Source organism: Apium graveolens, chromosome 3 (assembly GCF_009905375.1).
Source record: "Apium graveolens cultivar Ventura chromosome 3, ASM990537v1, whole genome shotgun sequence".
NCBI lineage: Eukaryota > Viridiplantae > Streptophyta > Magnoliopsida > Apiales > Apiaceae > Apium > Apium graveolens.
In genome coordinates, this window is record NC_133649.1 from 83310775 (window position 1) to 83324123 (window position 13349).

General features: G+C 39.7%; 2 protein-coding genes across 4 annotated transcripts; one reads left to right on the forward strand and one right to left on the reverse strand.

The window, feature by feature from the left end:
• The first annotated feature begins 5774 nt into the window (after positions 1-5774).
• On the forward strand, positions 5775-7984 carry LOC141712528 (uncharacterized). Its single transcript, XM_074515498.1, has 2 exons — positions 5775-6520; positions 7666-7984. Exons 1-2 carry the CDS (start codon positions 5852-5854, stop codon positions 7822-7824), a joined length of 828 nt encoding a protein of 275 aa, XP_074371599.1. The 5' UTR covers positions 5775-5851; the 3' UTR covers positions 7825-7984.
• Positions 7985-8624: 640 nt separating this feature from the next.
• On the reverse strand, positions 8625-11610 carry LOC141712527 (polygalacturonase-like). 3 transcript variants are annotated; one of them, XR_012571621.1, is made up of 10 exons: positions 10934-11610; positions 10652-10783; positions 10391-10543; positions 10276-10296; positions 9975-10182; positions 9797-9878; positions 9595-9703; positions 9401-9517; positions 8904-9321; positions 8625-8771 (listed from the first exon to the last, which is right to left on the reverse strand). XR_012571621.1 is itself a non-coding variant. In XM_074515497.1 (9 exons), exons 1-9 carry the CDS (start codon positions 11258-11260, stop codon positions 9097-9099), a joined length of 1389 nt encoding a protein of 462 aa, XP_074371598.1. In that variant the 5' UTR covers positions 11261-11608; the 3' UTR covers positions 8808-9096. The 3 variants fall into 3 exon arrangements, 1 of the variants encoding a protein (XP_074371598.1); XR_012571620.1 differs by having other exon boundaries at positions 10376-10543; positions 10934-11608; XM_074515497.1 differs by lacking the exon at positions 8625-8771 and having other exon boundaries at positions 8808-9321; positions 10376-10543; positions 10934-11608.
• Between the last annotated feature and the right edge of the window lie 1739 nt (positions 11611-13349).

A 13349-nucleotide genomic window follows, 5' to 3' on the forward strand; every position in this document is an offset into this window, starting at 1 on the left:
GATATTAATAAAAGACTTGTTTTGTTTTTATTGCGGGCTCTATCTATTTAAATGTTTAAATAAGATATACCACAGTTTAGAGTAAAACTTTTTATGGATTGTGATGAGATCATAATAATGATACCTAAAAGATGATAACTCTAAACTTAAATAGTTCCTGGTCGTAGGATTACTAACTGGTAATTAATAATCCGCAAAGATCGGTATATACTATGCTTGCTTCATTATGAAGGATGTCTGTTCTCATAGACATTTGTGTGGTGACACTATAGCTAGTATGTAGGTGCTTATTATAAAATAAGTTCACTGAACATGACTCATACAGCTAAACAACTGAAGGAGTTCACTCACGTGTCAGCAGTTGTTCACATAGTGATAGTTGTACAAGTATCCTTAGACTTGAGGTCATCATAGTCATCTTGTGTACACTGAACTATGCTTTGGTTTAGTTTTTAGTCTCAAGGGACAATTATAAGGGCTCTACTGGGTATAGGAATTTGTACACGAAGATAGTGTATGATCAATAAAGGATCTACCCCTTCCAGTGAAGGAAGAGAATGTTCAATGCTGATCCACTTCTGCTAGTTCAGGAATATCTGGCCATAGTGAATGAAATTAGAAAGGAGTTTCTAATTTACATTAAATAGAACTAAGCATAGTGAATGGGAAAGCAAGTGATTAAATAAGATAGGCTTGACACAAGTTCCATGCCTTGTATTTAATCGTGACATTGCAGGGTAGAAAGAATTGATTGTACGGTAACTACTCACTGAATAAGTTCTTGGTATTCTAAGCAGTGAATTCGTATTATCCGGATAGTCGCGATATGCTGAGAAGTATCCCTCACGATGTAGAATAAATATGATTAATTAATTAATCATATTTAATGAATTAGAGAATTTATATAAATAATGATAAAATAGTTTTATTATTATTTATTTCTACTACCGGCTTAATATTGAACCTACATGGTCACACCATAAAAGAGAATGATTTAATGGTGGAGGAATTAATTAATAATGGCTGATAATTATTTATTTATGAAATGAATAATTAATTGGCAAATTTAATAATTGATTAAATGAGATTTAATTGATTAAGAAAAGGTTCTTAATATTATTAATTAAGAATTTAATTTTTGGATATTAAATCAAGTGAAAGAATAATTTCTAAAGAGTTTAGAAAAAGGATTAATAATTAAAAGGTGTTTTAATTATTAGTGAGAATAATAAAGGGTTAATAATAATAATAATATTATTTTATGGGAAAATTTTCAGCTAAAATTTTTGCCTATAAATATACTATTATAGACCCTATTTTTGCCTCAACCAAAAAGATTTACAAAACCCTAATTCTCTCCGTCTCCTCCTCCTTCATTACATCGTTTTCTTGGTGGATACCGGTGGAGTGCTTCACACTTGAGGAGCAACTGCTAAGGATCTCCGTTCATCATTTTTGGATCGCCATTAAAGACCTCAATCTTTCCATTAACGTAAAGCTTCTTAAGGTAAACATACTGAACTACGAATTAAATATTATTTTTCGCATGGATCCTGAGGAGGGTTTCGTTTTTTTTTTAAGATTTAAATTTACGTTTTCGCTGCGTTTATGTGCTAAAAACCCTTCAGATTCTCCCCCTTCCGTGATCGTTAAGCCTTCCGTATCCTCGAGCTCAGGCCGGTGAGCTCGGGCCGGATTTATCAAGCGTTCAGAGGTCGTAGTGATAGTGCGAGTGATTCCGTTGGGTAGATCCATAGTTCTTGTCGTTTCTTCGCGTGCCCATTTCCCTTTCCCAAGTCTTGCAGCGATTTGTTCTGGGCTCTCTTCTTCATCATTTGCCTCTTCCACAATCCCTTCTTGTATCAACATGATGGGCTGAGAAGCTTCCATCAGCAAGGCCCCTGGGCGTGGTTCCCCCTTAATCCCCATGTGCTCGAAATAGTTCTCGGGCAACTCCTCGATTGAAATCAGGTTACAAGTCTCATGTCCCTCAGGACGTACTCTCTTCCTGCCCTATGCCTCTTCCATAAGGACATCGTCCTCAACCGGTTGGACAATCTCCTTTGATGCATTTTCTGACTCGGCCGCCCCGAGTGCCTGGTTGTAGCAGACCCTCGATTCATATTGAAAGCTCTTCAAGAAGCCTACCCCCGTGAGGGTTGGGAATTTCACCGTCATGTGATGGATCGAGGTCACCATCCTCATTTCCCTCATAAGGGGTCTACCCACTATAACATTGTAGGCACAAGGCTGATCTACAACCGTGAACATAACGATCTAGGTGGCCACATAGGGCTCTTCTCCTATTGTTACCGGGAGCCGAATTGTACCTTTCACTCCGATCGAGTTCCCCGTGAACCCATATAGGTGTCCACATGTCGAGGTTAATTCTCTATCCAACAATCCCAGCTTCTTGTAGGCATCATAAGTCAAAATGTCAGCCGAGCTCCCGGTATCCACCATTGCTCGGTGAACATTCACCGTCCCAATCTTCATTTTTATAACTAGGGCATCTGTATGAGGGTAATGCACCCATTTGACATCGTTCTCCCTAAACACGATGTCATCAGCCTCCCTTTCAAAGAGCTCCGGGGGCCTTTGGCTCAGATGGTTGACGTTGGTGAGGGGCTTGTCCTTTGCTTCTCGGGCATACCTGTCCATCGCCTTCCAGCTGTCTCCGCCAATGTGAGACCCGCCTAGAATAATATGAATGCTTCCGGCCCGAGGTACCCTCTCTTTATCTTCCAGGGGTGGAGGAGGGACGTTATGACAATCAGTTATGTGCCTTCGAACCTCCTTGACAACCCATTCTGTAAGCTTCTCTTGCCTTATCAACGTCTCGATTTCATCCTTCAATTGTCTGCAATCAGCTGTATCGTGCCCCGTGGCCTCATGGTACGCGCAATACTTTGAAGTGTCCCTCTTGTTATAGTCTGTGAGAGGGGCTGCCTTCCGGAATACCCCCTTCCCAGCATAGGTAGCATATATGTGGTCGATAGAGGCTACCAGAGGGGTGTGCGTCTGTCATTTGCTTGTATAAGGTCTCCCCGAATCTTTGTTTGTCTCTTTACCTCGTGCAGACTTTTTGGGGCTTGAGCTACGTCGATACGTTTTTCTCCTCTCATCAGGGCTCGAAGACTGGTCTCTCTTATCTCGATAGTTCTCGCTGATTTTCAGCTCTCTCATCGACTTCTCTACCCTCTTAAAGGGTTCAGCTTGCTCATAGATCTTGACCAAGGTTCTCGGCTCACTCGCCTGGAGGCTCTTCCAGAATTTCGACCCTTCTTTCAACCCTGCAATTAAGAAATTCTTGATGGTCTCCTCACTGGCTCCCCTCACCTTCGGAACTTCGGCGTTGAACCGACGAAAGTATTCTGCCTGAGGCTCCCCCTCCATTTGCTTGATGTTGGCTAACGTGGCCACATGAGGTGAGTAGTGGAGGGTGGACTGAAATTATCTGACGAACATGTCCTCCAATTACCGTCATGTCCTTATGCTAGCAGGCCCCAACTTGGAGAACCATTGTTGGGCACTACCTCTGAGTGATGCCGCGAAGAGTCTGCAGCGGGTCATCTCCGACACCTGATAGACTTCCATCTCAGTGTTAAATTGTATAAGGTATTCCGCCGGGTCGACTTCGTCGTTGAATAGAAGGTCGGGGTTGTGCCTAAATACCCAAGGCAAGGGGGATGATCGGATGACAGCCGTGAACGGAGAAGGGCAGCCGAGCTTGGGGGTCCCCTCTTCTCTCGCTCCATCTCATCTAAGATCCTCTTCAGGTCTCTTACTCTAACAACTTCTCCTTCTCTGTCACCACCCGCGTTACTCGAATGGTGTGAGCCTTGAGGTCACTCGCGGCGTCCCCCTCCACCAGCTCGCACTTGTGACTCCTCTTCATGATTGTCTCCGCGTCTACATCGCTCCTCCCTCCGGGGTGGGGTGCGCTGATATTTTTCGGGAGGGGTCGCCGCACGCTCTCTTTTTGAGCCTCTCTGATCCACAAGCTCTTTTTCTTCTCTCTCTTTCTTGCAATTCTCTAACTTAAGCCTGAGGTCGTGCTCGCTTAGCTTTTTACCCACACGGTCTAGCACGCTAGTCGACCTTGCCTCAGATGAAGCTGGCTTCTGCCCCGATCTCTTAGAGATCTGGCTGCCCCGCTCATCATGATCTTGGGGTATGTCTTCCTCTTTATGCGATGTCTCTTTCTTCTGCTTGGTCTCAGATGCCGCGTCATCAAAATCGTGGATCAACCTCTTTTGAGGACCTTTGCCCCTCTAGCTACGCTGAGAGACCTTGAGGCGGTGTGCCTTACGCTTGGCGTTCCGGCCCAAACTTCTCTCTACCCGTGACATCCGGGCGTTAATCTCGTTTATCTAACCGGCTAGTCCTTCGAGATATGTCATGACCGCCTGCCCGTCCACGATTGTGATTGGTGGAGGTGGCGCCTGATTCTCTGGGGGCGTGAGCTCGACATCGTTCTGGTCCTTCTTCTTGCCCCTGCTTCCTGGTGTCGCCGCTTGTTTTCCTTCTTTGGTCATCTCTTCTCCCTAAAATGAAATACACCCTCCTTCTAGCATCAATTGTTATAGGGAGAATTTCGTATAACATTGTTACGAAGGTTAATGGGTGGAACAAGGATCAAGGACGGTGTTTGAGGGCGGAGGAAGGTTATGTATGGTGGTGGTTGAGCTTGTATGTTGACTCCTTAAGAAAAAATAGGGTTTGTTATTCTCTATCAAGTGTCGACTCATGTCTCATACAAGTGCCTACGTACCCTATTTATAGAGATCAAGCCTTACGTAGTTCTTGGGGAACAAGTCACGTAGGCTAGGGTTATGGTTCTCCAACCCGTGCAGCCCAAGCCCACGATAAATTCAGGCCTTCATCCAATTAGTCACGTAAATCTCGACCGGCTCCACACGCTTCCTACAATCTCGCGACATCTCCGCATTTCTTCCCGTAATTATAGGAAATAACCCGTGTCGCCCCCAAAATCTACGAGCAACTCAGTCATCTATGAGTCACTTTCCATATTACACACAAAGTCCTTTGATGCGGGCCGACCTGGTCACCTCGGCCCGCACCGCCTTTCTTTTCAATTAATATATATAATGTTACCTCTGTTTTCATAAGATGTGAGCTCATGGGCTCAGCCCGCATTTGGGCATCTGAGCCCAGCCCGCGTGTGGACAACCGAGCCCAACTCGCGGGAAGGCACCGGAGCCCACCTCGCTAGTGGACATCTGAGCCCAACTCACGTATGTGAGCCCAGATGGCAAATGTGAGCCCACTTTACATTCGTGAGCCCAACTCGCATATGTGAGCCCAAGTCGCATGACACGAGCCCAAGTCACAATAATCCATGGTTCTAGCCCACATGAGAGTCAAGGTATTCGATGCACATGATGCACCCATGTGGACTTGTTTAGGGGCATGATCGAAATCGGATGTAACAATTATATAATTGTTGAAGTAGGCTTTTGTTAATCTCATTATATTGAATTATATAATTGGAGAATAAGATTGTACGAGATAAACTTTTCTATATACCCCATTTCGTCTATTTTATTATAGTATAAATTTTCAATTTTTGAATTCGATCTGAGCTTGGTTCGAATAAAAGTATTTTTGCCAAATTCATAACACGGATGGATCATTTGAGACATTTTCGGTGAGATACTACGATCATTTGGACCTTTTCCCATTATCTTGAGCCCAATGTAAAAGCCCAAACCACCTAAAAAAACCCTAAAAGCACATTTATATTCTGCATCACAAACATAAATCTCTAGCCTCCATTGTTTCCAAATCTCAAAACCCTAATTTCTGAATTAAAACAAACAGATAAACCATGGCTGAAAGAGGCGGTGAACGTGGTGGTGATCGCGGCGGCTTCGGTCGAGGCTTCGGCGGGCGTGGACGCGGCGGCGATCGTGGACGTGGCCGGCGACGTGGCAGCCGTCGCAACGACGAAGAAACCGTGTGGGTCCCAGTCACAAAGCTCGGACGTCTCGTACGTGACGGCAAGATCAAAACAATCGAGCAAATCTATCTCCACTCTCTCCCAATCAAAGAGTACCAAATCATCGATCTTTTAATCGGACCGTCACTCAAAGACGAGGTCATGAAAATCATGCCGGTTCAGAAACAAACTCGAGCCGGTCAGCGAACCCGGTTCAAGGCGTTTGTGGTTGTTGGTGATGGAAATGGACACGTAGGATTGGGTGTTAAGTGTAGTAAGGAAGTGGCAACTGCTATTCGTGGCGCGATTATATTGGCCAAATTGTCGGTGATTCCGGTGCGGAGAGGGTATTGGGGAAATAAGATTGGGAAACCACATACTGTGCCGTGTAAGGTTACGGGGAAATGTGGTTCAGTTACGGTTAGGATGGTGCCTGCGCCTCGTGGAGCTGGGATTGTTGCGGCTAGAGTGCCTAAGAAGGTTTTGCAATTTGCGGGGATTGAGGATGTGTTTACTTCGTCTCGTGGTTCCACTAAGACTCTCGGCAACTTTGTCAAGGTTTCCCCCCGTAATTCTAACATTGCACATTGCTCGTTTATTTATATGACATTGTTTACTTTTGTTTTAATTTATGTGTATAATATGTTCGAATAGGGTAGAGAAACATGAAATGGTTGTTTGTTTATCTGTTGGGATGATTGTTAATTGTTGATAAGCTATATTTCGTGTCTTGTGTAATTAGTTTCCAGAAGCCTAGTTTCCGAGTGTGTGATCGATTCTTGTTAACTAAGAGCATCTCCAGTAGGGGTTGCCAAGGAGGTTGCCAAGCTTATGTGGCATGGCACCCTTGGTTGCCTACCTATTGGAGTTGGGAGGTTGCCAAAAGGTTGACTACCAATCTCCAATAGGGGTTGCCAAGGATGTTGCCAAGCTTATGTGGCATGGCACCCTTGGTTGCCTACCTATTGGAGTTGTGAGGTTGCCAAAAGGTTGCCTACCAAGGTTGCCAAAATTTGGCAACCCCTTGGCAACTTCCTAAATTAGCAAAAAGTCATAAAAAATATTTAAAGTATATATTACCCAACCCAATTTTATATTGAACTAAATATAAAATTAATATAAAGGGACCACATGGGCAATCTTTAAAGTTGCTTAACTATTGGAGCAAATTTTTAATAAATGTTGCCAAGAGTGACATGGATGTGAGAGAAAAATAAAAAATAATATATTTAATGATTTGTCATGGTTTGACAACTTTGTTAGCTACCTCTATTGGAGATGCTCTAAGATTACCCTATATTGTAGGACGGGAAAAGATAGAATTAGAATTATGCTCGATACTTTGGAAGTTAGGTTTATGATGTCTTGGAAAAGCTTCACCGCCTACACTATTAATAATAAATGCTGGCTGGTACTGAAACATCTGGTTGGTACTGAAATGTCACCGTTGACCATGCTGTAACTTTTAACTCGTATTGAGGTAGCAAGTGGTATTGTTGAATTGGCTCTTGTTTAAATTGTTTTGTTTTTGTTTACCAACGTTTACCATCTGCATCTGCATTTTCTAACTTCAAAATTTTGCATTGTCTGTACTAGCTGACCATTTTCTAATCACTATGTCACTTGTGTTTCTAGGCTTATACATGTCTTTTGCTGTTGGATAATGTTTTTGTTGATTCTTTCTGTTTTTGTTATATGTGCAGGCTACATTTGACTGCTTGCTGAAGACTTATGGGTTCCTTACTCCTGATTTTTGGACTGAGACTCGTTTTACTAAATCTCCTTACCAAGAGCACACTGATCTTTTGGCCAAACCAGTATCAAAAATCACCTTCACTGAGGACCCAGTTATTGAGGCATGATGTCTTTTTGCTCTGGTCAGTGGTTGAGAATATGTTTTGTGGAGGACATCTTGCTAATAGTTTATGCTTTTCACATAACTTCTGTTTTCTTTTAGAATTCTATAATGTGTTGCTTAGACAGCACTTCTCAATTTTGAATAGACTATCTTGGTTTTGCTTCTTTGTTTGTGCATGACAATGTTTTATGCTTGAAGTTTCATTAAGATAAGAAATGTGATTGTGCTCAGACAAATATTAAAGAAAAAACCACTGATATGATATTTGGTTAGAAATAATAGCTGGCATTAATAGAATTAAGAGTGTGAAAGGTTTCCATTGCAGACAAGAAATTTGGTTTGATTGGAATTAGATAGAAGCATGTAAATGTAAGTTATGGTTTAGAAAATAGTTGAGGAGTAGAATTTGAAAAAGTAGTTATGTATTGCAAGCACTTGGTAAATCTTTTTCCACAGTGAGTTACCAAACCCAATGTCATTGGGTGATTTTTCCTGAGTAATACTTTGGAAGTATGAATCAATTTGTTTAAGACTCTGGGGGTCTTGATGATTATGCGGAAGTTTATTGGATATCCTTGAATTTAGCTACAATAATGTCATTGAGCCCTTTGCAGTTTTCAGAATTTCAGTTGTATCTTGTGAATTCTGGTTTCCCTATATCCTAATATTTTTGATTATTTTTGTTTTTACAATGACATATTTTGAGTACATCTTATAAACTCTGTAAAGTGGTGTTTAGAGAAATGGTTGAAGTTTGGATACAGTTGCGTGTTATGCAGAAAAACTAAAGATTTCACCAGATGAACTAGTGTATTGTGATGTAACAACCCATTTATAGTTTCTATATATGTACATAATCTTAATTACTGGCAAATTAAATTAAAAGTGCAATATTTAACATGTTGTGTATTCTTGGAACTTCAAAATCTATCCCAACTTGTAGCGTGAAACCTGAAATTACAATGTACATTTAAATTCAATTCTAGTCGCACACATAGTATTGCCATAAATCCAATTGGAAAATGATTTTCAGAGCAGTGAAAGTACATAAATTATACAGCAAGAATACATATAATGTCTTACAGGGGTGTCCAACGATTAGAGCTTTGAGGATGATCTAATGAAGCGGAGTGACTAACCCATTGATACCTTGATATCGCAACCTATTTACAAATCAAATAATAGTAACAATGGTTGAACAATGAATAAATAATTAGATATGTAGAGGACGTGTATGTATTTTCTGAAGGAGCTGTCCACGGAAATTCACAAGTTGTCAATCATCAGGACAGCTTGGAGAAACAGTTCCAATTTGTTTAATCTCAACGTTATTGCAGAAAGCTTGGGCAACTTCATCTTTCGGTGCTCTTAACTCTACATCTCTGAGAACAATTCCTTGGCAAGGATGGGTTTGGCTGCAATCAAACTTAATAGCCACATCCGTAGCACTTGTTCCTGTTATGTTCTGATAAACCACATTCTTCACCAGAACAGCTGATTTCTGTTGAATTCACAAGTCAGATGTATGATAAAAGAACAGATTGAATGTTAGTATATGTGGGTTCTTAGTTAAAATTGACCTGTTTTTTACATGGTTTGGACTGATCACAATAGTTCTGATCTATAATGATGGGGTTCTTTACATTAACCATCTCAATATTCGCAAATTTTATATTGCTTGCATTTCCCGATCCTCCCTGCAATTTGAAAAAGCACAGTGAACATGTATATTTTCGTATAATCTGATTTTTAGTTCTCATAACATAATGTTAACCTGATATGTCTTGATCCTAACACCATTTGAAGTTCCGGAGATCTTAGCTCCATCAACAGTTACATCTGAAACATGAGCTTCTGAATTTCCGTCTCCTAAACTTCCAATGCTGAAGTTGTTACAAGGGACAGAAACGTTGTTCACAGTGATCAGAAGCAAAATGGACACACCAACAGATTGGAGTAGAGATATCTATATGTACCTAATACCATGACCTGGTCCACAGGTTATATTTGTGATTTTCAAGTTCTGGCTGCCACTTTCAATTGAAATGCAATCATCACCTAGATTAAATTCATCAACAAAGCTATCACTTATGCAAATATATATATACACACTTGTTGTCATCATTCGTTACAAATGCACAAACAAACACACACCGGTCTGTATTACAGAGTCCGATAATTTCATGTTTTCAGTGCGGGTGATATGGACTCCGTCTGTGTTAGGACTATCTCCGGGTGCAGTGACTGTAAGATTCCAAGCTTTTACACTCTCGCATCTCTCAAACGATACTTGTATCTGCTGTGCATTTTGTACATTCAGGTCCTTTACTGTCAGATTCTTCACATTATAAAAGGTCAGGGCCTGCAATTTCATAATTATCATAACATCAATTTTATTTATTATTAATTATGAATGTTGCAAATACTTCGATAAGTAGAAAGATTGTTAACGTACAGTTGGCGCGTCCTTGCAGGGCTGCATACACAAAACGGCAAATCATATAAAAACCATAAGGCAATAAATTTCAAATAAATCATATATTAGCTTAGCTAACCTTATGTTTATTGACCTTACAAGAATTTTTCCACCAAATTTCGCCATTACCGTCTATAACTCCACCTCCTTCCACCAGAAGATCTTCGACAGTGTCAAATATTAGCCAGTGTCTCTTGTCTTTTTTGTAGTCTCCTCGATCGTCAGACGCTAAAAGGGTACCGTTTATCTGTTAATACGGGAGTTTAATGAATTCGGTTATTTTAAGAGTTGTGATAACTGATTTAGCTAGTGGTCAAGGCAATAACAAAAGCACACACATGAATATGTAGAATACCTGAACAGTCAAGGCAGCTTTGCAAGGTCCTCCGAATCTAATTTGCTTCAAAAGATACTCTTTGTTTTCGGGTACCACAAAAACTGCTCCCGAAGAAGAAGAACAAGCTTCATCCCACGCCTTCTCAAATGCCTGATGATTAGTGTATATATCAAACGTTTGTCAGAGGCCCGGATCAAAACTTGGATATATGTAAATCATTAGAGTAAAACAAAACCTAGATTTTAATGACTTGTACTTGTTCAAAAAGTAATATATTAACGAGTACATGCAATTACGTACCTTGGTGTCATCAGATTTACCGTCACCTTTAGCTCCATGACTCTTTACGCTCACAGTTGTAGCAGAAGTTTTTGGTGCAAGCTTTTCCAAGTAACTTGAAATTCCAGTTTCAACCTTGGGGAAGTCGGGTGACAAGCCATCAGAGCTTAAAAATTGTGAAGGATATGCGCGAGAGTCATATCCAGTTTCTTGATCGCTAATAACATTATTAAGATGTAAATTATTAATTATATTAGGCTGAACGTCGTCTTCGACACTACAGCAAGACGAGATAAAGCAAACAAAAACAATGATACTGAAGAGGAATATATGCATGTGTGGAGCCATTTGTAATTATGATATGTTTCCTTTGGCAGGATGAATTAAGGATGATATGGCACACAAGCTTTAATGTCTGGAGAAATTTGGCATGCAACTAAAACTATATATTGGAAGTAGATTGAAACAAGATGAGATATATAGGCAAATAACAAGCTAGCTAGTTGCCGAAACTAAGAAGAATGTGATGATGAAATGATATATATATATAGGAGTGTAGGGTTTGGGGGTAAGGAGAGACTTTTGAGATATAATCTGGTTGCTGTGACTGTGTGTGGTATGGAATGCAATACATATATGGGAGAGATTTAGACGAAATGTCCTCTGTCCTGGATAGCTAGCTTCTCAATCCAAGTACCCATGCATTGCCGTTTTTCCTTCCTCTCAATAATTTCCCCTTTTCTCCAAGTCATGTTTTTTTAGTTAATTAAAATGTGTTTTTCTAGCATGTGCCAATGGACTTATCATTAGCCAAAAATTATAAAATTTGCTTATTTTGATTAATGAAGATATTGTGTATGCAAGGGTCCGTCATTTTTAAAAAATAGGAGCCAGTCAAATTATGTTAAACTTATAAATTTAGTATTTAGTGTGCGCCCAGAAGCACGTCATAGAAAAATTGAATTAAAATTGATAAGTTTTGTCAAGTCATCTTGGTACCTATCATATTGATTTTTATACGATTTTTATCAAAAAAAATAAAAATTCTCATTTGGAAAATCCATCTGTTCAAGAATATTTATTTTCTGAAAAAATGACATAAAAACGCCTATTAGTACAACGAATATGAATATTTTTTTTGGCAAAATACGTACAATTGGAATAATTGGCATGTCAATCCTACAACGGTAACCTTATTTATCGCAAACTGATGACAGACACATAAGTGCAAAAATAGTTCATATTAAGTATCATAGTTCCTTACATTTTGGTAGATTATAGTGTTTACAGTTTTGCAATTGATTATGTTTGATAATTTGTGGTGTAGGTTGGTGGATTCAAGAAAATTGAGAAAAAAATCATGTTTTTGATGATTTTGGAGTTCATGCATTTTTAAGGCTAGCATATTTATAAGATATGGGCACAAATTATCTCAGTGGATATTTTCAAGGCTATAAGGCGTGGGCAGAGTCCAACTACCATAAAACAACTCTTATCTCACTTGTATTGGATATATATTTGTCAAGAACCATATTAGAGAAAATATATACACTGATTTTGAGATCACGTAGGTTTTAATATCAAGAACATATCATTTCCAAAGCCATGTATGGCTAATTTTCTAAGATCAAGCCAAAGATAATTCAAGGTTTTGATGCAACAATTGTGAGATCTAATTAAAGTTTATTCTTGTCACATCTCTTGGGTATTTATATATTCTCCGTACGTTCTTGTCATTATTATTGTGAATGATTGAGTAAAGTGCACGTTATTTGATTGTCCATAGTAGTATATATGTTGAGAATCTCACTAACAAGTATAGCAACATAGAGGCAAGTGTATAAAGAATTTAACAAGTTTAGGCCAAGACCACAGTTAACAAAACAAAACATGCAGGTAAATAAAATCAGTAACTGAAATAACGTAGAGAGAAAGAAAGATGTACCCGAAACCATAGCTTTCAACAGTGACTGAAATAAAGGTTTACAGATACAAAACGCCAAGAAAATGATTACAGCTGAGTCACCAGGCCTTGCTCGAAGTCCTGGCTGCTCTTGAAGAGATTATTGCCCCCTACCTGCTGCGTTTGGGATGTGCGCAATATCTCCACCAGGATAAAACAGCTCGGAGTTTATGTTAACAGCAGCAACAAAACCTCCACTTCGACCAGCACCTCAGTCGCCGGAAAATATCAGCACTTCAGTTCTTGTGGGAGAGAAATGCAGAGAGGTTGAAGAGAAGAGATGAGAATGTAGTGTGTTGTATTATTTATTCATTCAGTTTAGCTTCTATTTATAGGAGAGGAAAAATGAAACTGTCAACACACTTAATGTCTGAATTAAACTGCTTCATTAATAAAAAATAAAAACTGATCAGATTTTGAATTCATTAATGAAAAAATCAAAACTGATCAGCTTTTGAATTTAAATTATTTGTA